This window comes from Saccostrea echinata, unplaced genomic scaffold, assembly GCF_033153115.1.
Source record: "Saccostrea echinata isolate AGI-Se365-2 ecotype Australia unplaced genomic scaffold, CSIRO_AGI_Sech_v1 ptg000047l, whole genome shotgun sequence".
Classification (NCBI taxonomy): Eukaryota; Metazoa; Mollusca; class Bivalvia; order Ostreida; family Ostreidae; genus Saccostrea; species Saccostrea echinata.
The window spans coordinates 5,661,038-5,685,924 of NW_026889796.1; the positions used below are offsets into that span (position 1 = coordinate 5,661,038).

The window sequence follows — 24,887 nt, forward strand, 5'->3', positions numbered from 1 at the left end:
GTCAAAATTTGAGGCCCTTCAATTCACCGGTATATGGTGACGTCTCTATATGAGTGAAAAATTCTCGAATGGAACGTAAAATTACATACAATCAATCAATCAATCTTTGAGAAAATGATTTCTTTTTCTTCGATCATATAAAAGTCTTGTCAATCTATACAATAATAAAAAATTGAAAAAGAGAGATATGAATAATAGAAGGATCTTCCGCTAAAGGCGAAAGACCCTAATAAGATAAGTTAGAGAGAAACAATAGAAAGATCTTCTGTTGGAGACGGAAGGGCCAAAAATAGTGGAAAAGAAACTTAAGAATAACAAGAAGGTCTTCACCGAAGACAGAAGACCTTAAAAATAGTAAGAAGAAAACTGACCAAAACAATATTTCCGCATTGATGGGGAGGCATACGTGTAACTACTAGTCATTTAAATCGATTACACTGTTTTTACCACTTTCCTTCTTGCTTCTTCTTTAAGTATAATTATTGTAATAAAAACATTGTTGAGCCTTGAAATGGAAATTCTTTTATTTATTCCTTTCAGAACGAAACTTCAAAATGCATAGTATTACATATGCAACAACAATTCAAACAACAAATGCCAGTCGAGCAAATCGATTACTATTGGGTCCCTGTACAGATGAACTCCGTGATTTATTACGTCACTATGTTCCACCAGCCACATTCCAACGAGTCATTCAGCAGTACAGAACCAGTTTATCATCTCTTAGTGCAGTTCAAAAAAATCTTATCCTACCAAAGCATGGACATTACACCGGAAACTATGATGACATGGACATTTCATTACTGTATACGCTATTACGAAACATTTGCAATATTCCTGGGCATTCGAATGGTTGGGGTGCAAGTCCTGATCCACATGACAACTCTGTGTCTGCGAATGTTGAACGAATTCGAATCATCCGTAATGGCTGTTCTCATCTTTCAAATTCTTCCTTGTCTGATTCTGATTTTAATCGTATTTGGTCTACCATTAGAGCAGCAGTTATGGACCTAGACACTTTGCTAAAAAACGGGAATAGATATGAGAGACTTGTAGATTCCTTGCGTTACGAAACGATGGATGCTTTACTTGATCAGCAGCACAGAAGCTACCGAGCGAGACATGAAGCCGAGGTATTATCGAATAGAAATGAGATAAACATTCTAACAAGTAAGTGTGAATTGAGAATGCAAAGTGTCATAAGCATAACAGAATAAATATTTCAAAGTATGGTAACTATCTTAGTGTGAAAAACAAACAGAGAAAAAGCCAATATCTTAAAAAGGGATAATAATACTGCATTGTGTATTAATTCAGGATTTTATTTAATTTACAGCTACAATACAAACAGCAATACCGTGTAATATCAGAGGTATTTCAAAATATTTCATATTATTCAAATTAACACAGTTTTTAAACAATTTTAATAGTGATGGAAAGAAAGTTGCTCCAATTACAAGTGCTTATGAATGATATGTTATATTGTGATTCTTTAAACAATAAACTGCTTTCTTTGGTTGTTAGTTCAGGAATTAATGTTGCAGCTGTTGAAGAAAACAGGCATAACCCGCTTATACGGGTTATGCATTTTTTCTGCAACATCTGCAACATTACTTGTAAATTTTTCTGCAATGGCTGCAACGTTAATTTCCGTACTAACAAAGAAAGAAAGACACTTAATTGTTTATATTTATATCTGTACAAAAAAAAAATCATTTAAAAAAGGATTTAGAAAATGAAATATTGTATTATTGATATGTACGTCATTGTATGTTTCTCAACCACTGCTCAAGAATGCATGTAGAGGTGATATGCAACGCGATGTAAAGTTACTGATAAACGACAATGGTTTTCTTATGAAAAAGGAGATAATATTCAGTGGATGTAAATATTCACAAATTAACGACCCATGAATTCATAGATAATTCTTGAAGATTCTGCAACCATTAATTATTATACATTTATTGCATGATCGTGAGGGAAATATGAAGATTTTTCTTGGCTGAATAAATCTTCATGTTTCCCAAACATTCATGCAATGAATTGTTTATTACACCGAAATAAGCAAAAACTTTAAAAATAAACATAACTATCAAATTCAGCACCGCTCTCAAATTAACTTTCAATTTTAATCCGAAGAGGTTGAATATGATGAAAAGCATGACAACGACAGGGAAATATGACGTTATATGGCCCTGTCACGTGATAATCTAGAACCAATCAGATAACGCGTTGTATAGAATTATAATAATGAGGTAAAATAATATGATTTATTATGATAGTTCAAATATAGTCCTTGGGCTGAGGTAGTGGTTAAAAGTTCCAAATGAGAGGTAGTAAATGTAGTAGGTTCTTGTGGAATAACAGCAACATCCTGGGTTCATTTATTTATTAGATCTAAGACCATGAATAAATTAGACCCTATATAACAATAACAACTATTAAACAAGGTATAATACATGTCATCATTGTAACCAATCTTTGTACTTCATCTTTTATATTCTTATTGCATAAAAGTTGATATGAAAACAATTTTCAATTCTTTACAAGTCACAGTTTTATTTATCATAAAAATATTTTTTTTTTAAATTTAGTTATTTAAAGTGAAAGAAAATCATAAAATAAAATCATACCATTACAGGCGTGGATCCAGGATCTTTTTCCGGGGGGGGGGGGGGGGGTTAAAATAATGCAACCCAGAATTTTGTTGATAGGCAAAAAAAAAAAAAAAAAAAAAAAAAAAAAAAAAAAAAAAATTGAAATAAAATAAACCTAATTTCCATTTCCAAAAGTGAAAATCCTATCTCGCAGGGTAAGTGGGTAAACGCCGCTTTCTTTACCATGTGCATTGAATAACTCCGCAAATTCTAGATCCGCGCGTGCAGTCATTTTCTGATATTAAACGATTCGAATCAAATAATCTTGTCTGCATATTGAACATTTACATAAATACAATCTCTTGCATTGGACAGAACTTACACGAAATTCAAATCAATACAATATACATGTAACTAAAATGCTCAGAATAAGTTCTGTCATGACTTACAAAAAAATGGAACAAAACATAAACATTAATATAAATCATCTTTAATGTTGTCAAAAGGTCGAGATAATAGAAAATGTTTATACTGTACAAGTAATAGCTTTTCAAAAAGCTTGCCTGACTAAATCAATATTTATGGAACGTATAAGCAAGAGAAGTGCTAAACGTTTCCGTCATCAAGGAGCGACGTAGTTGCTATACTTCATTACACAAGATGTTCAATTGACTTTCTCAAAAGCCATAACCAAATATTACAGATTAACGAATATCTAAGACATGCCACTGTTTGGTCATTTATTAGTTAGTACACGGGCTGACTTTTTACGTCGGGATGAAACTGCAAGTGAGTTTGGATAGATTGGAATTCTGGGAAAAATAGTAAGACGAGTCGTTCTGAAGAAATTCATATTACTCTCATCAGAGGGTGCGCTTCTTCATGCACACTCTTAGCTGGTCAGTGATAGATTGATGAGACGGCCTCTCATAGCTAGAGCAAAACAAGATACTGATACCCCCTCCCCCTCTCTTCCGGACAAAATCCCATGCGATGATGGTCTTACCATGTATAATGAATGAGTTTAAAATACATCTTTACGTTCCAATCCAATTTAAAAAATCGTTTACCGTTTTACTTTTCAATAGATTACAGGACCTTTCTCATTTCTTCTACAATAACATGTTTTTATGAAATGAAAACCAATACAGATCAAGATGTCTTCATTTTTTTATTCTTTACTTAGAACCTTACGGGAATGAATCCCATTCCTCTACGGGTACTAGCCTACACTCTTGTCGCTGTATCAAAAGGAAACCTTTGTTCATCACAAAACATGGAATAATATGCCACTGGCTATTTTTCTATGGTTTTTAAAAAGCTAACCTTGTAGCTTACATTATTTTGTAATAGTGAAAGAAAAGGGGGAAAGCAGACTGAATCAAGAAGGGATGTCCCATTTACCTAGTGTAGGGAGTTTGTTTATGATTGGACTAGTCAACTTATGGAATAAGCGGGATACAAAATAGAAAGAATAATTTAACAATAATCAATTAGCAACAATAATTAAACAACATACAATAAATCAATCATTTCACTCAGTGCTACATATACATGTATACAAGCTACTCAAAGTGAACGAGTGAATGTCGGTAAACTATTTATTTTACTCACTTACACCAATAAAAAAGCAATCAGACTTGCAATCTACTTTTAAACACCTTTTCACTCACTTTCGCACACATTCAAAATCACAATCACACTTAGTCATAATGTTAAAACCTGATCTGAGATCTTGGAAGTAAACCCAAATTAATTTACTCAGAAAATATAAACAAATACACCCAAGACATCCTGTCTGATGTGATGTGACCAGTTCTGAAGAAAAGTAACACCACCTCAAAGGTAGGGAGTTCCCTCCAAAACCTCGACCAATGAAAAGTACTGACAGCTCACTTCATTATAGAAATATTACCCTTTCACGATATGCTTTTCTGCTAAGTCGATATATTTATGGATTGGCCGAATGAAAGGGCTACATTAATTTTGTTATATTATATTTTAGAGAGTTTGACAGGACAAAATTTGAAAATAATGAAAGCAAACTTTTCAAATAGAGGTCAAATTATAGTTACATGTTTAATGTGATTGTGTTACCTTTATACTGATAGAGTGTTTTAGTGAGTGTATATGTACCTATTAATAAGACTACATTTTGTTTTATTACATGACTTGTATATTTCTAATCAATTGAAGAAAAATGTATCAAATCTGTTTTAACATAAAGTAGATCAATATTCAGAACATTGCTACCTCTTAACAATTATTACAAAACATCACTGACAATATATTACAATATTTAGGAACTAAAAAATCTTTTATCCCCAGAAACATCAATTAAGTCATGTTAGCTATATAACGTAAACACTATTATTGTTTTATAGAAGATAATTTCTTTTTTTAGAAACATCAGGTCGATATGCATTTCAGAATCTTTAAATAGTAACACAAGTCAATATGCTGGTATATATTTGAGCGTGTGATCAAGTTTTAGCCAATCAGAGAGCTTGGAATAATAGAGAAAAATAATATATATTTTGCAAGTATAGCCCTTTCATGAGGTCGATTAGATATATCGACTTCACAGAAAAGCATATCGACCGACTCCTATTTATAATTGTGATGTTCTTTTATAATTACCAATATGTAACAATGCCATGAATAAAGATCTACTTTAATACTAAAAAATATTAGATATGTTTTTCATAAATTGATATATCAGCCACCTGGTTTCTGTTCCTATTAAATTTAATTTGTGTCCCGGTGTTTGCTTTGTGTTTTTTGTTTGTTTGTTTGAATTTTGTTTTAGGTCCCTCTCGAGAATTTTTCACACATAGGGAGACGCCACCACTTGCCGGTGGAGAGCTGCAAATTTTGTCCTATGCTCGGCACTTACGGCCATTGAGCAGTGAGGGGTCTTTTTCGTGCCAACACCTACTGCGACACGGGATTTCGGTTTATACGGTCTCATCCGAAGGACCGGTCTCCACGTCCCACAGTGAGATTCGAACTCGCGACGTAAGGATAAACTCCTTACCTCGCGACTCTAGAGCAGACGCTCTAACCACTGCGCCACGCGGGCGACTGTTTGCTTTGTGAAGGTCCAATGAAATCTCTCTCTCTCCTGAAAAATACTCGTTTCATGGTTCTTTACAGCAGTCTTTCTTAACATTTTGCCGTTTGAAATTTTCTAGTTCAATAATCAACAGCAGACATTTTAATGTGCAATTTTCGTTGTTCCACATCGCTTTTGTATCAGATAGTATTGGTTGTGGATGTGTTGAATTTCAACTAAGCGTTTCGATGGAAGAAGTTCAGATGCTTTGCACTCTGATAATTATTCGAACGTTTATCTATAAATGTTAGATGTATTAATCCAAATTCAACCTTAGTAGGCACACAAAACCGTGTTAACTTCAGGCACCAGGCTATGAAAATGCTGAAAGTTCTTTTTTCCCTCTGGAAGTAGTTACTCAGTATATAGTGCAGTATTTTTTGTACTTACAGATCTTCATAGTGCCTTAATTCGGAATTGGAAATTGGAAGACACCTTTTATTTTGAAACACACAACTTCCCTTCAATGTTGGAAAAAGTAAAACAACAATCTTTCATGATATTTATTGGCGCCCCAGGGGCTGGGAAATCTGCTACTGTTCGACACATTGCTATCAAACTGCAAGAGGACAATTATGATGTTTTACCAATTAAAGATATCAGTCTCATAGAAAAATATTGTAACACTCAGAGAAAGCAATTATTTGTTATTGATGATATATTTGGCAAATTTGTTCTTGATCAGACATCTTTGAACATTGTGCTCAGATACGAAGAAAGAATAACAAAACCTGTTCATGAAACCATAATTTTATTTACATGCAGAGAGGTTGTGTTTAATGAAGCAAAACAATTTAATTCATTTTTAACAAGACCTGAAAATGTGATAAATATGCACAGCTTTGAAAATAATTTGAATACAAATGACAAGATGCAAATATTTCAAAAATACGGCTTAAATCATAATTTACTACAGCATTCTTCGTGGAATAATACATCGGAAATGTTTCCTCTCCTTTGCAAAATGTATTCAAAGGATCCAAAGTTAGAATTGCTTGGTGGTGGGTTTTTCGTGACTCCAGTTCCATGTATCTTGAAAGAATTAACAATGATGCAACAATACAACAAAATTAATTATGCTTCCCTGGTCTTATGTATGATGAACAAAAATACCCTTTCAAAAGACATTTTAAAAGATGGCAATTTCTTCAGAACAATGAAAACAGTCTTGGAAAATTGCAAAATTGAAAAAAGTACTGGCATTTTCAAATTCATTGATGCATTGACAGGTATGAATGGAATATACACGAAGAAATGTGGAGAACATTTTTCATTCCTTCATCATTCAATGTATAAATTAACTGCCTACCATTATGGAGAGCAAAATCCAAACCAGAATGTTAAGAATGATGAATGTCGTGCTTTTCTCAGCAGGACGCAACGGGTGACTCCGAATGATGGTGATGACACCAGGTATGAGTACAGGGAATCGTTTGATTTGTTTTTAAAGATACATGAGGATCATAGGCAAGTTTTGATTGAGAAAGCCTATAGCGATTTAGAAAAATTAAGATTATACGAAGTTTTTACAGATAAGCGATTAAAATGCTTTGGATTTTGTAGAGCTTTCATTTACGAGATGCAAAGAAGAGGATACAGACATTTAAAGTGTTTATTTTTGAAAAAACTGGAAAACATAATTGATATACTGAATGTTGGAAAACGAATTATTGAATATTGCAAAGAGAGGGGTAATTACAGTGAGGAGAAAAAGCTAAAATTATTGGTTGATGAAATAGATATCTCACAGTCACAAATAACATATTGCGTCAGAGTGATTAGCTGGGTCATTTACTACGGACATCACGAAATTCTTCAATTCATCGTAGACGAAATTAAGAAAAATGATAAAATCTATGAAGTTCTATTTCACAATCAACACAATTGTGTTCACCAAACATTTAAAGAAAACACATGGTCATTTGCAAAGGAGCAGACCCGATTGCTTGTTCTGGCCTGTTACAGTGGAGACTTAGAAACTGTTAGAATTATTCTCAAACACTGTTTTAATGTATCACAATCCATAAACAGCTCTCCATTGTCCATTGGTGAATGTAAATATAACAATTTTCGGAGCTTTGTGACACCATTAATCGCTGCATGTGAAGTTGGAAGTATTGAAATTATTACAGAACTAATAGGAGCTGGGGCGAAGGTCAATTCTCATTGTGCGTTCGAAAGTAAATACAGCTATCCGTTAGTAGTTGCATGTAGGAATGGACATTTAAATGCAGTAAAAGAACTGATTAAAGAAGGGGCATTTATCAATTCAGTCTCATCATCGTTTGGGCCGTTGACAGTTGCATGTAGAAGTGGACATGTTGATGTAGTCAGAGTACTGTTAGAGTCTTCTGCAAATGTAAATCAAAATGATAGACATAAAACTCCACTAACTGTTGCATGTGAGTATGGATTTGTAGATATAGTGCAGGTTCTAGTTAGTTTTGGGGCTGATATCAATTTAAATGACGGAAAAGGAAAAACCGCACTAACAACAGCATGCGAATATGCACATACAGAAGTGGTAGATTTCTTGCTGAGTAAGGGTGCCAGTTGTAATCTTCGCGAAAGCAATGTGTTTATTCCGAATCAACTAGGGAGGACACCGTTGATAATAGCATCAGAAAAGGGTCACTTATCGATAATCCAAAAGCTTACAGAATACAAGGCAGATTGTTCTCTTTGTAATATACATGGTCTATCACCACTGTATATTGCATTGATTAAAAATAAGATAGATGTGGCGAGGCAGTTAATTCGCAAAGGTAATTTCGATTCCATAAATGGTAGTAAACTCCATTTATTCAAAATTATTGCAGATTTGCGACAGTCACATGTGATACTTGATTGTAAAGACGATTGCCAAACACTTAATATGGTGTGGTATAACGATAGCATCAAGGACTTGTGGATGACAATAGTAAATGAAGACTGTGATGTACTTCGTCATCTGCTGAGAACTGGTTTAAATGTAGATCAGTGGATCCAACTGGATAGTAAAAGCACTTATAAAAATGAAAGACCTTTGTTATTTGCACTGATTGACGAGCATTTAGGGTTTTGGGGTGTTGAGGAGAGAGTTTGTAAAATAAAAATTTTACTAGAAAGTGGGGCAAATGTTAATGTCAAAGTAAAATATGGAGAATATGAAACAGTAACAGACGCTGAAATGCAAAAAGAGAAATGGGTTTCTTTGGACAAATGCGGTGTAAGTTTATTGGAAAGGTCGAGAAGACAAGTTCTGAAATATAAAAAGTTGTTTTTGTATATGAGCAACGAAAGAAAAACTGAATTTGAAGAAATTCTGTGTGAGGTTAAAAAACATGTCAGAAGATACTCCATATGAAAGAATAACTACAAATAAACAATTTCTTTTCGTATAGGACAACAAGTTTTTTATGAATGTTTGTTAGATATACAAACATTGAGATGGTATTGATAATTGAATGTTATGTGTAATTACCATATATATCAATAGTTTTTTAGGTCACCTGAGTCACTCAGGTGACCTATTGCTATCCGTTTTCGTCCGTCGTCGTCCGTCGTGCGTTAACTTTTGAACATTTTTAACTTCTTCTCCAGAACCGCTCTACCAATTTCAACCCAATTTGGTATATAGCATCTATGGGTGAATGGGAACAAAAATTATGAATTTCATGGTCCCTGCCCCCCTGGGGCCTGAGGGGTTGGGCTAAAACCACCAAAATTAATGCAATCTTAAAAAATCTTCTTCTTTACTCCTGGACATCAAGCAGTCAAACTATTGGCATGAATGTAATAAGCAATGAGCCCTCTACCAAAATTGTGAAATTCATGGCCCGAGGGTCAGGGGTTCTGGTGCGAGGGCGGGTCTATATAGATCATATAGTGAAAATGCATTAATTCTTTGAAAATCTTCTTCTCTGTTCCTGGGTATCAAATAAACTAACCAAGTATATAGTTATGATGGGCAAGGGTGCCTCTTCCAAAATTGTGAATTTCATGGCCCCAGGGTCAGGGGTTCTGATGTTAGGGCGGGGCTCTATTGATTATATAGTGAAAATGCATTAATTCTTTGAAAATCTTCTTGTCTGCTCCTGGGTATTAAATAAAGTAACTAAGTACATACTTATAATGAGGAAGAGTGCCTCTTCCAAAATTGTGAATTTCATGGCCCCAGGATCAGGGGTTCCGGTGTTAGGGCGGGGCTCTTTTGTATTATATAATGAAAATGTATTAATTCTTTGAAAATCTTCTTCTCTGCTCCTGGGTATTAAATAAGGTAACTGTGTACATAGTTATGATGAGCAAGAGTGCCTCTTCCAAAATTGTGAATTTCATGGCCCCAGGGTCAGGGGTTCTGGTGTTAGGGCGGGGCTCTATTGATTATATAGTGAAAATGCATCAATTCTTTGAAAATCTTCTTCTCTGCTCCTGGATATTAAATAAACTAACTAAGAACATAGATATGATGAGCATGGCTGCCTTTTCAGAAATTGTGAATTTCATGGCCTTTGGATCAGGGGTTCAGGTGTTAAGGCAGGGCTCTATTGATTATTTGCATCAATTCTTTGAAAATCTTCTTCTCTGCTCCTGGGTATTAAATAAACTAATTAGTGCATAGTTATGATGAGCATGGTTGTCTCTTCCAAAATTGTGACTTTCATGGCCCCTGGGTCAGGGGTGTTGGTGTCAGGGTGGGGCTCAATTGATATATATAGTGAAAATGCATTATTTCTTTAAAAATCTCTCTCCTTGATATTAAAAAAACTAAGTACATTTAGTTATGATGAGCATGGCTGCCTCCTCAGAAATTGTGAATTTCGTGGCCCCTGGGTGAAGGGTTCTGGTGTTAGGGCGGGGCTTTATTGATTATATAGGGAAAATGCATAAATTCTTTCAAAATCTTCTTCTCTGCTCCTGGGTAATATTCTAACAAAGAAAGTGCATGGTTATGATAAGGAAGAATGCCTCTTCCAAAATTGTGAAATTCATGGCCCTTGGGTCAGGGGTTCTGGTGAAGGGGGGGGGGCTGTATTGATTTTATAGTGAAAATGCATAATTTCCTTCAAAATATTTTTTTACTGCTGGTAATAAAGCAAAGAAACAAGTGTATAGTTATGATGAGTAAAGTGCTTCTTCCAGAATTGTGAGTTTATGGCCCCTGGGTAAGATGTTCTGGTATGGGGGGGGGGCTTTATTTATTTAATAATATAGTGAATTTGCATTTCTTTGAAAATCTTCTGTGCTTCTGGGCATATTCGAGGCAAATAGAGTAAAAGTTTTAATATACAAGGGTATTTTTACCAGAATTTTGAACACCTGGATTATTTAGTTAAGTGTTCTGGTCCTGGTCAGGGTTCTATTAACTTGTATTCTGCTGAGCCAAGTTATTCCCCTTTGCCATTCACCTTTGATAATTAATCACTGTAAATAATGTATTTGAAAGGTTACTAGTATAAGAGAATTATGCAAGAATATTTATTGTATAATACAAAAAGTACTTTCTTAGTTTTAATGATCAGGTAGACTTGGAGTAATAGATGAATAAAAGTGAGGCAAAAATAACTTATCTTTTTTAATGTTCTTCAAAGGCCAAGAGAGACCAATGTGAGAAGAAGTAATTTGGGATTAAAAATAGACATTTTGTTTATAGTCTGCATGGTAATAGTGATAAATGGGGAACAGATAGATTCTATACCAATTATTTTGTTGATGCATATCATACAATTTTTCTTGCTTTTGGGAAGCAAAGCTTCATTTATCAGTTTATGGATCCTCTAAATTGTTGTGTTGTACTCAGGTGACCGTTAAGGCCCTTTGGCCTCTTGTGATTCACTTCAGACGAATATCGTCTGATATATTTATGTGTTTCTGTTTTCTGTGCAGCCACTTGAAATTCACCAAAAAATAAAAACGTCTATATCTTAAAAAAAAAGGCTTGCTAATACTTGTAAACTGGACCATGTCATCATCATAATGAAAACAAATTTGGGGTAGATGCAGCTAAATTGTCACTTGCAAAAGTTTGCATCTATTTAGGGGAATTATACACCTGCAGGACTGGCCAGCCACAGGTTTTAGTGGTTCACTAAAAATTCAAAAAGAAAAGAACAGGTAAAATATTTTAATTGCATATTCGTCAGTTCAACAAGAAAATGTTAGCCATGAAAGTATTACCAAACATAAGCCAGTATGTCAAAAATAGAATTAAAGAGACTCACTGTTCTAAAAACAGAAATTTATATGAAAGCCCACATTTATCAAAAATTACTCTCTGGTATATACACAACACAGGAAAATTAATGTTAGAAAAAACTTCTTCTTCAAAACAATGCCAAATAATAATAATATTTAAAATCCGAAAAGGGAATGAAAGTGTGCAATTAAAACAAGAAACCTGGCCCATTGTTCACTTGAGCCACCTTAACCTTGGTGTTCTTAGATTTTTAATAGATTCTTATCCCCTTCATTTTCATGAAATATGACCCGATTTTGTTCCCTCCTTATTGTCATAAGGTCGAAATGGCTTTTATTACATTTTTTCAACAGTGAAATGCTGTGAATTATTTAATGAATAAAAGTGATATTCTCTCACAATGTGAAAGGATATCAAGGTAAGTAAAAAAAATTCCTGGCCTGTCATAAGATAGAAATGGTAACTAAACCGTCTTCATAGAGACTAAAACTGCGAATTTCTTCCCAAATATGTTGCTAAAGTCCATGTTATAATGTCAATCTCACAATATTGCTTAGCTATGACGTTTCAACCGCTCAACTTTGACGTCACAGCCTATTATACTATGCTACGAAAAGACAGAGGCAAAGGGAAAATCAAAGAAAATGTACCAAGCAGAAAATTCAGTGTTTTGTAGTTGGATATGGAATTTATTTCACTCATGAGACAGGATTTTTTTTAAATATTTTCATTCGTGCTTGGTTTAAATCATATCTAACAAATCGTGTACAGAGAGTTATTTGGAAAGGGAATCTTAGTACTGAACAGATGTCAGATGAAAAAAATGTAACTATTTGGGTTCCATAAAGCTCTATTTTAGGCCCACTGTTTTTTATCCTGTACATTAATGACTATCCACAAGGCTTAGCACAGAAACACTCTCATGTAAATAAGTATGCAAACGATACTTCACAAGATGTAATAGATAAGTCAGTAGAAAAGTCAAAGATGTGTGAAGACCTACAACGCAGTATAAATTGGATTGAGCAAAATAATTTAATCATAAATCTGTCGAAAACTCAATGTATGCTTGTTGGATCCGCACGAAAATTATCAAATTGTCGAAAATCAAATTTAGTTGCAATCAACCATGTCACAGAATGCGTTCAAAAGTCAATATTACTTAGTATTATTATTGATGAACCGTTGTCCTGAAAAAGTCGTATTGAAACACTTGTGAACAAGATTTCTAAGAGAATTGCCATTTTAAGAAGAAAAAAGATATTTTATGGCAACTGATGTTTATTGAAGATTTTTAATGCTATGGTCCCCCCCTCCCCCCCCCCCCCATTTTACATAATATGTTATATATATTATATTATTGCACTATATGGAGCAATCCAAGAAATAACGAACATGTTAAAAAAAAAAGTCTTAATATTACTAAAACGTTCTGCTAGGGTAATTTTGAACACCATAATTTTTTCAAACACCATCTTCTGTCATCATGTTGACACAACTAAACTGGATGCCTCTATCGGATTACTTTGTGTATAAAGTATTGCATGGATTAATGCCAGATTATTTTATGCATCAGAAATTAGCCAGATGCAATCAAGAAAGAAATTCCAATTCAAATTTACTGTATGTACACATGACAAAGACGGAATATTATATATAATCTTTTAATGTTACAGGCAATAATATGTTGAATATCTTGAGTGAAGTGAAAATATCAGAAATTCAAGTGTTGTATGTTTTAAGAGAAAGAGATCTCGAGAACACCACCATACTATTTAATTTTGTTTGGTACTGATTTATTATATGTTCTCCATTATTATTTATTTAGCTTATATATGTACTCTATTTATGTGTTATTGTGTTTTTTAATGCCTAATGTTATATTTGAAAAAAAGGATGAATGAATGAAAAGCTGTCGTGTTTCATTTGTTGTCTGTAAACTCTTTACATCTTTACTTCTTCTCCGGGTTTATAATTTGTTTAACCATATATATGATAATACAATATTATATTGTTTAATTATAATCCAATTATAATCAAATTTGCCATGAAAAAAATCTTGGAGGAAAGGAGTTTTCTTGAAGGAAAAAGTCATTCCCTCTTTCATGAGGAGATAATTAAAAAATAATTAAAATATGGTCATATCTTCTCAAGAACCAATTGGATAAAAGAGAAAAAAAAAACCTAACAGAAACTTTGAAAGTTCTCTATTAGTGAATAATCAGTATTTAACTATGATATGTTGCAATAGAAATACAATTTTCAGGGTTTTCTATTTTTATCATTTATCGGCCTGATTTTCGGATGTTTCAGTCTTGCATGAACTAGACCTCTAGTGGGGGTTGTGCCTGTTTCTACAAGAATTATATATGGTAAGGATGACATTATGTAGAAATTCGTAATTCAGGGATAGTATATATTTCAAAATGTGGCTTTTCATGGTTAACACACAAATAGTCAATCCTGAAAGGATATTAGATAACTTTATTTTTAAGCAAATTATAGTGATAAAGTCGAAAAAAAATGGCTTTCAAAATTTTTGTATTATTGTTAAAAAGGCAGACAACTTCAGTTCAATCCAAGTATGCATATGATGTCAGAATTTGTTCTTATATAGGGGATATTGCATTCCGATGAAATCTTTTACCACTAATGTTTTTCATTTGCTTTTGCAGGTAATGATTAGATATACATGTATACTCTAGACAAAATTGCTAACGCACCGCTCGATATTCTCAACTGTATGCAGAACATTTGTGTATAATCGGCGCAATTATATTTAATATGCCACTTCACCCAAGGAAGCCGAATTTGCAGAGGTCTTGTAGTCAAAACAAGACCCTCAAATGGCCTCTTTGTCCAAACACCAATTTCTCGAATCTCTTTGCGTGCCGTATCTGTGCTGGTAATAAGTTTGTTACCGGTGGTGGTCAATGATGCAGCAGCGGCTTTGTCCATGATTCTGAAATAATGCAGAGCAACATGTTTATCATATTTTCTAGTAGTCGTTCAGTGCTTTGGCATTTGTACTCGGCCCACCACTCTTCCCGTTGCCACAAATTTGCGATATAATCCTATAATAGTCGTGTGGAGTGTATTAAATGTCACGGCCACCTATATAAAATAGTTTTATATTTCTTAATTTACGAACAGTATTTTTAACTAATGAAATATGAAGATATATAACGAACAGTTATCAATCTCAAAAGTCCATTGAACAATAGCAATTTGGAGCAGAGCTAACACGGACCATTAAAAACATCAGAGATGGGATCAGGTGCCATGGAGTAAGCACCCCCTGTCAACTGTTGCATAATATTTGGTCCGCCTCGTTTAAAGGTCCGGGGGGGACCTAATACGATAACATATAAGGTCCGCCTTTTATAAGAAAAGGTCCGGCCCGTATAAGAAAAGGTCCGCCGAAGTTTAAAGGTCCGGGTGGTGCAAAATGTTTTAATCTTGACTTAAACAAATAAAATTAAAGAGAGTTTGTTTACATCATATGAAGAAAGATTAAGGATTTACCCTAGCTGTTGTGTTTATTTTTTTGTACAATATATCTCTTAGGGCAGGAATTACTCCATGTTTAGTGTGCTTTTAGCAATACCGTTTAGGGCAATGATTTAAAAAAAAATGTCGCATTTATTGGGCTTGTGTTTGTTTTTCCCCAGCATTTGCTTTGTGTAAATCAGGACGATTAAAGGTGTGAAATCTGCCGGTGTGTATAGGCAATAAAAAAATGGGGGTGTGAAGTATTCGTATACTTGACAGGTACCCGCAGGTAGAGCCCGCGGCAGTTAGCAATGACAATGTAATGGTCATGTGTTTGCTTTAAACCAGTAGATATGAATTCTCTATTTTAATAAATTATGCTGAAGAACAAATTATAATACTGTTATGATATTCATGCGTACACATCAAAATTGTGATATATATAATTATATATAGTCTATTTTTATTACAATATTTAAAGAAATTTCTTATTCCAAGTGTAGAGTTTAATACTAAGACCAATAAAAAATAAAAGTATGTATATGCTTCCCTTCAGTTTTAACAATTAACTTGTTTTCAGTTTATAATATTTTGCCCTTTATTTGTGGATAGGGTAATATATAGCCTAATGTTAACGTTGTATCCTTTCTATATTTACTGCAAAAACAAAATACATGCAATGTTAAACTTTTAAGCTTAAAACAGGTAACTCAATGTTGAAAACATATACATCAGATTTAAAGTATAATCATGGTTTGGATTTAATTCTGTCTTATAAAAATATCACTCTTCCTCGTCATAATGAACTACATATGAAATAATGTTTCATTTTTGTAATTTTTTTGCCAAAAGAAAGAGAAAGAAATTACACATTTTACTCTGACTATAATAGACACACTGTGGGATAATCCAGCAGGCTGTATTGCATGACCGATTAAAATTTGAAATCATTATTGTAAAATATTTTCTTTTATTACTGACATGAAGCATTTTGGGCAAAGTTGAATGTCCAGTTCTATATACAAGTCATTTATGTATCTCACGTCTGTATGAACGGGGGAAGGGGGAGGGAACATCAGTTGATTCTCTTACGGATACAGTACAACTAATGATCATTCTAACATAACATCTTTGTGATATACATGGATAATAAATCTGAACATATCTTTTGATTGTATGTGGTGAATATATTCTAGATAAATATACATTGTACTATACCATTATACATTCAGATTCGTCACTGCTTTTTATAAAAGAATCGTCCTACGATTTTCCAAGACCTTGACATAAAATAAGAGGCCCATGGGCCACAACGCTCACCTGAGTCAATAAGGCCCTGCTGTTTTTCATCAGCAAATTTATTCTAACATATCTTCCAATGTAAAACATTAATCCCTATTGTGACCCCACCCTACCCCAGGTGTCATGATTTTTATAGATATAGCGCTAGCCCCACCCTACCCCTCGGGGTCATGATTTAAACAAACTTGAATTTACACTACCTCAAGATACTTCTATATCAATGTGACTAAACATGGCTTTGTTGTTCCTGAACAAAAGGTTTTAGATTTTTTTCCCTATACATCCACATGCTAAACCCTGATACAAGGGGTCCAGCCTAAATTCCTTTGCAAAGGCGTATTTTTCTTTGCAACAGACAAAATGGCGGAGTCGAAGCGGAGACTGGAAAGAAGGCCAGTAAACGTCACAAAATTTTTAATGATTCGCGCATTTAATTCGGTACCAAAATATGTCGTTTCGTTGAAGCATTTATTTGTCTTTTGGGGGATACTTTTGGATACGCACGAATTACATACCAAAAAATCTATTGAAATAAAACGACATGTCTTGCAGACACGGATTGAATACGTGTGTCATCATATGAGGGTAAATAATGTCTTCTACAACAGAGTACATGTTGAATGGAAAATAAGAGAAACTTATCTCATATATTACATCAAGACTCCTTATTCAAACATGACTTTCTGTGACAAAATGACAAAATTTTGTCTAAATTCCAAAATAAAGGTAGTATAGGAAATATTTCATTTGCAAATTGCGGTTCAGGGCTTGTTTTTTCCTGTGCAAATCACTTTGCTGTATAAACAATACAGAAATTCACTATCACAACGATTACAAAAACGAAAAATACAATCTGATAAATTTTAATTTAATCTGTACGTAAGTTTCAAGGTGTTGCTTCCTTTAAAACTATTTTCATAAATGGTCAGATTTATCTATTTCAGAAAAGAGCACTGCATCAAATGCAGGAAGATTATTACCAGCAAATATTTTCTTCAACAATACCAATTGACGCAGCAGGACTGTATTCATGTAATCATTATGGGAAGTCTTTTTGAACCAATGAAAAGCGTGATTTGTGTAAAAAAAAAAGTTAATTTTTATAATAAAGGTCTTATTAAGTACCGCGAAAACAGAATGTATGCCACAAAACTCTTCCCACCTCCTTCTAATGTGAAATCTAAATACAACAGCATCGCCAGGGACTTGTAAAAATCCAAGGAATAATAATAAAAAAAAAACTATCGTGCTCTGATTGAAATCCTCAATATTGTGTAAGATAATCAAGTACATTAAATCCAAAATTTGAAATATTCTTTAATTAATCGTCATATGAAGGGTGTAATGCAATATATTTCTCGAAATATTTTTTCCAATGATATCATCGCATAGCATTTTTTAATCTCTTATGGAATTATGCTTTCGTGCCCGTACTGCGTTGGGGGGAGGGGGGTCTAAGGATATTTTTTGATGTAGTTTAACAATGTAAATTTTCATTTGGACCCCCCTTTTTTCTTGAAAAACATTGCTATGGGATTGACTTTTGAATATCATTGTTATTTTTTAGAAAACATTGTCTTTATTTACGAAATAAAAATTGGAGAAATTTAATTTTGTTGTTTTGTACCAGAAGCAAATAATATTTGATGCAAAGCCTATCTGTTCTTGGGGAGGGGGGGGGGGGTCCAAAAGAATTCTACCAAAAATAAAAAAAAAAATTTAAAAAACCATTTCCAGAAAGTTAATACAGAGTGATCTTTTTTTCAGTCACCAAATGTTTAAATTCTGTCTTGATACACATGATACATGTTTAAATTTACCCGAACAAATCCTATGCTAAAATACTAAGTTCGTTCTAGTTACCTAATATGTATATAAGTATAAATGATGTGTCTAAGACCCATCTTATATTACGAATGTATGGCAAATTTCAATGATTTTATTTTTAAAACAAATGTCTATATTCAAATACATGTATGCAAATTGTACAGATTCAACTGTCAAAACTTTTATTCGGGTTCAGAGTATATATCTACAAGATATCTATAATAAAAGGTCCGCTTCGTAGCATAAAAATTAGAGAAAGAGGCAGGGCGGACCTTTAAACGCAGTATATTTAAAGGTCCGCCCTCTATAATTCAGATGTCTTACTGTTACAAGGCGAAAAATTTTGAACAGGGTTTATTTTCGTAGCATACAAACTAGAGAAAGAGGCAGGGCTGACCTTAAAACGCATTAAAATAAAAGGTCCACCCTCTATATTTCAGATATCGTACTATAACGAGGCGAAAATTTTGAACAGGGTTTATTTTCGTAGCATACAAACTAGAGAAAGAGGCAGGGCGGACCTTAAAACGCAGTAAAATAAAAGGTCCGCCCTCTATATTTCAGATATCGTACTATAACGAGGCGAAAATTTTGAACAGGGTTTATTTTCATAGCATACAAACTAGAGAAAGAGGCAGGGCGGACCTGAAAACGCAGTAAAAAAAAAGGTCCGCCCTCTATATTTCAGATATCGTACTATAACAAGGCGAAAATTTTGAACAGGGTTTATTTTCATAGCACAAAAACTAGAGAAAGAGGCAGGGCGGACCTTAAAACGCAGTATATCTAAAGGTCCGCCCTCTATAATTCAGATGTCTTACTGTTAAAAAGCAAACATTTTGGACAGGGTTTATTTCCGTAACATAAAAACTAGTCAAAATGGCAGGGCGGACCTTAAAACGCAGTATAATAAAAGGTCCGCCCTCTGTTTTTCAGATATCGTACTGTTACAAGGCGAAAAATTTTGAACAGGGTTTATCTTCGTAGCATACAAACTAGAGAAAGAGGCAGGGCTGACCTTAAAACGCAGTAAAATAAAAGGTCCACCCTCTATATTTCAGATATCGTACTATAACAAGGCGAAAATTTTGAACAGGGTTTATTTTCGTAGCATAAAAACTTGAGAAAGAGGCAGGGCGGACCTTAAAACGCAGTATATTTAAAAGTCCGCCCTCTATATTTCAGATGTCTTACTGTTAGAAAGCAAACATTTTGGACAGGGTTTATTTCCGCAACATAAAAACTTGAAAAAGAGGCAGGGCGGACCTTAAAACGCAATATAATAAAAGGTCCGCCCTCTACATTTCAGATATCTTACTATTACATGGCGAAAATTTTGAACAGGGTTTATTTTCGTAGCATAAAAACTTGAGAAAGAGGCAGGGCGGACCTTAAAACGCAGTATATCTAAAAGTCCGCCCTCTATATTTCAGATGTCTTACTGTTAGAAAGCAAACATTTTGGACAGGGTTTATTTCCGCAACATAAAAACTAGTCAAAATGACAGGGCGGACCTTAAAACGCAGTATAATAAAAGGTCTGCCCTCTGTTTTTCAGATATCGTACTGTTACAAGGCGAAAAATTTTGAACAGGGTTTATCTTCGTAGCATACAAACTAGAGAAAGAGGCAGGGCTGACCTTAAAACGCAGTAAAATAAAAGGTCCACCCTCTATATTTCAGATATCATACTATAACGAGGCGAAAATTTTGAACAGGGTTTATTTTCGTAGCATACAAACTAGAGAAAGAGGCAGGGCTGACCTTAAAACGCAGTATAATAAAAGGTCCGCCCTCTATATTTCAGATATCTTACCATTACAAGGCGAATATTTTGAACAGAGTTTATTAAAAGTTATCGTAGCGAGAAAAAAAAACTCTTTAAAATGGCAGGGCGGACCTTAAAACGCAGTATAATAAAAGGTCCGCCCTCTGTTTTTCTTTTTTCCCACATACATGTACCTCACTTACAAAGCAAAAATTATGGAAATGCTGTAAGTTCCTATTGTTTTTTTTTCTTTGTTGGTTCGTGTGTTTTTCCAGGGTAAAAAGATAATTAGGTTTTTAATTTTAGGATGGACGCTAAATTAACTTAGAAAACTCTTGGAATGGCCTAATTGTGCATAAGAATTGCATATATACTACATGTAGTAGTGTACTTTTTTCATTTAATATGCTGACAAAAAGACAAAACTTTAATGACAATTAATTATCCACTCTATGTACGTTTGCAGGAGATGTGTCGACTGTATTGTATATCTATATGCAACCATAAACATGTCTGAAGGGACCAAGGATATATATTATTATTTAATTAGTAATGTTGATGACGTGCAACAAGAGAACTATACCCCATCCCCCACCCCCACCCCCCAATCACACACATATAAATAAAAAAGAAATAGCCGCTAAAAGTCGTAGAAAATCTAATTTAAACCCAAATCAAAATAAATATAAAAAATATTAACAAAAGAACACGACTTGGTGGTGTTTTATGAATTTTTATATCAGTCACGATCTCAACAGACACTTTCCTTTTTATTTTAGGGGGAAATACATGTCAAGTTGCTCTGTAAAACCCCTCTGTAAATAGTATGGGTGGATAAGATTCTCCCTAGTAAGAAGGTGGAAAAGGAGCAAATTCGGTACTGAAGCGTACTGAGTATTTCCTATGGTGGATAATAAAGCCGGGGTTGTTTCTTCCAAGCTCGCTGCATGTCATTTCCGAAATTTTGCATTGCATTTCCGACATTTTTTGTTTTCATTTTACAATACAATCAACACTAAGTCTAGTAAAAATACAAGATTTAGTAATAAAATGCAATAATTTCAATAATAAAACAATCAATTTTTGATCACCAAATTTTAATGCCCACTGAATTATATGTGTTTGAAAGCACCGAAAAGCAGAATCCCCTCAACTTTGATTACTTTATTCCCTCAAACAAAGTTTCTGTATGTCATAAATTCTATCTTATTAACCTTTCTGATCTCAAATTCAGTCTGATTATCTTGATTTGAAAAGATGAACAAAAATTCACAACTTACACTTACATGTGTCCGAGGATAAAATCATCATAAGATTCTTTTAAATATAAGCAGAACTTATTATTTGGAAATCAATGAATTATTCTTGATTTATTCTTGATTTTTTTTTTATAAGGGAAATTTCAATTTTGTTTTCATTGCCGGAAAAGTACTTTATGATGATAAATGTCAGAGATGAAAATTTTAAAACGTCAGAAATGAAAACTACAAAATGTAGGGAATGAAATAAACAATATTTTTAAAAAAAATTCCGGAAATAAAATCCTATGCTACATGTACGGGAGGAAAGTCTACAACATCAGTACTTTTTAAACTATTTGACATGTATTAGCATAATTTTGTTATACCCCACCCACCAAAAATACAACAACACCATTTCTAATCTTTTCCTTTTTTGGGGGGGGGGGGGGTGTTATTGCTTAAAATGTTCAACTCGAGTGACTTTGTTTCGCCAATTAATGCACATCTTCCTTAACCAGTGTTAACCCCGGGGTAATATCAAGTAGAATGAAATGATCGTCAGTCTTTAACTGGATAAGAAACGATGGTTATAAAAACACGGGGGATATGCGACTTCAAGTTTCGTCAGGTGAGACAATAGGCCTACCCCCCAAAGCACAGACATGTTGTTTTAACAACAACGATAGGCTAGTACACCGTAACACAAGTCCCTGTCAAAGTGACCCTCCAATTATTTTATAGTTAGGTACAATATGAATCGTAAGAATTATGCATAATTATTATTAATGATATAATGAAATATCTTTCGAAAGATATGAAAATTCTTTTTGGGAAGTGGAAGTCATACGTTGTTAGGAAAGAGACTGTAATGAAATGATCATTGTTGGACTTACGAACACCATATACTGAACAATGTGCAAGTGAAGGTATGCGTATTTTTTATATATATATATATATATATATATATATATATATATATATATATATATATATATATATATATATATATATATATATATATATATATATATATATATGTTTGTATGTATGTATGTATTTTTTTTATTTTGCAATGGTAATATTGATATCGCTTAAACTATAAAAGACACATGTCGTACATGATTTTCCCATAAGGTAACTCGATCAACAGATCTTTGCATCTTTATATTTTTTGTTTTGTGCACTACCTGGGAGGTATGTACTACGATAAGGAGCTAACAGTTAATCAGTGCTAACATCAAATTTTGAATAATTTTTTGATAGATAATTTGAGGTTTTGTACTGAGATATATAATAGTATTAGAAATATAATTAATTAAAATTGGCTAACGAAATCCAGCAACTAGCGAGATATCGCAAGACTTGATCCTTTTAGTATATATACAATGTACATACATGTACATGTACGTCGCTGGAACTCCATTTTGCTGGGAGGGACACTTTTATAACAACTATACCTTGAATAATTTAAAAAGATTAATAAAGCAAATTAATTTCGAATCAATAAAGGAGAAAAATCTGCATATTAAACCGAAGGCGGACCTTTTATTATAGAGGCAGGCCGGACCTTATATGTTATCGTTTTAGGTCCCCCCGGACCTTTAAACGAGGCGGACCAAATATTGTGCGACACCGGCTCTTAAGATTTTAACCTGGTCACTTATCTGCCTAGATACAACATCAATGAAAGTTTGATCCACGTAAGGTTAAGGAAAGATTTTAACCTGTTTAAACAATTAAAAAAAATGTAGGTCAGAAGCAAATTCTAAGAAATTTTACAAATTGTTTGAACGTAAGAAAGGGCAAATAAGTTCAGATTTATCTGCTAATGATTTCTTAGAACATTTCAAAAACTTGCTTGAAGGTAATACAGAAAGCAGCAGGAATAATGAATTTAATCACATAGAGACACAACCATCAGTATACTGTGAATTAGATCAGGAAATCACGGAACAGGAAATCGAATATGCTATTGATAAATTAAAGCATGATAAAAGTAATGCAGAAGATTGCATGATTAACGAATTCTTTATACATTGTAAACAAATACTCATGCCTATTTTATGCATGTTATTTAACAAAATATTTACATCAGGCCATTATCCAAAGAGCTGGTCTACTGGGTGTATAGTGCCAGTATTTAAGAAAGGGGATACAAATAATCCTAATAATTATAGAGGAATTACACTTGTTAGTTGCATGGCCAAATTATTTACAATCATATTGAATAATAGACTAATGCATTGGGACAAAGAATATAACATAATTACAGATGCACAATTTGGATTCAAGCCAGGTGCAAGTACCATTGATGCAATATTTGTACTACAGACGCTAGTTAACAAATTTTTAAGGAACAAAAGGAAACTTTATTGTTGTTTTGTGGATTATCAAAAAGCCTTCGATTATATCAATAGACTTAACTTGTGGCTTAAAATTAGTTCTCAGGGTATTCAAGGGAAATTACTTTGTATTATTAAGTCTTTATATGATAATATCATGTGTAAAATATAATGGCTTACTTACAGAGTATTTTAAAATTACGTCTGGTGTGTTACAAGGAGAAATTTTATCACCATTGTTATTTTCTATGTATTTGAATGACTTTGAACGTCACTTTATTACAAATAATTGTCCATCAATTGAACTGCAGATGATAAATATATTTTTACTGATGTATGCAGATGATACTGTTTTAATATCTGACTCTGCTGATGGTTTACAAAGAATGTTGGATGCATTGTATACATACACCACAGAGTGGAGTTTAACTGTAAATGTTGGAAAAACAAAAATATTAATTTTTGGCAATAGTCGTAAAATCCTTGAAAATGAACGTTGGATATACAACGGTTGCATTGTTGAAGTTGTTAATCAATTTAATTATCTAGGAATGTTGTTCAATTATAATGGCAAATTTGCTGAAACACAGAAACATTTTTCATGTCAGGGTAAAAAAGCTATGTATGGTGTAAATTGTAAAACCAGGGATTTGCATTTTAACGTAGAAACACAATTAGCAGTATTCGATACCTATATTAACAGTGTAATGAGTTATGGAGCTGAAGTATGGGGATTTCACAAGGGTCAAGATATAGAAAATGTTCACTTAACTTATTGTAAAAGAGTTTTAAAAGTCAGACAAAGCACCAGTAATGATGCAGTTTATTGTGAATTAGGTAGATTTCCACTTATACTAGAAAGGAAAAAGAAAATTTTGAAATATTGGGTGAAATTAAAAAACAGTGATAATTGTATTTTACAATCATGTTATCAAGATATGGTGGAAAATAATGATGAATGGATTGTAAACATTAAGAAGGAATTTCAAAGGCTTGGTTTAACTGACATGTATAATAGCAATTGTA

General features: G+C 33.4%; 1 protein-coding gene across 1 annotated transcript in view; it reads left to right on the forward strand.

Annotated features, from left to right (window-relative positions):
* The first annotated feature begins 548 nt into the window (after positions 1 to 548).
* The window catches only part of LOC133202922 (uncharacterized), a 29,939-nt gene continuing 5,600 nt past the window's right edge, over positions 549 to 24,887 (forward strand). The window contains exons 1-2 of the mRNA XM_061338784.1: positions 549 to 1,170; positions 6,105 to 8,920. Coding sequence (XP_061194768.1) covers positions 555 to 1,170; positions 6,105 to 8,920 — 3,432 coding nt within the window. The 5' untranslated portion in view covers positions 549 to 554. The remainder of the gene's footprint in view (positions 1,171 to 6,104; positions 8,921 to 24,887) is intronic.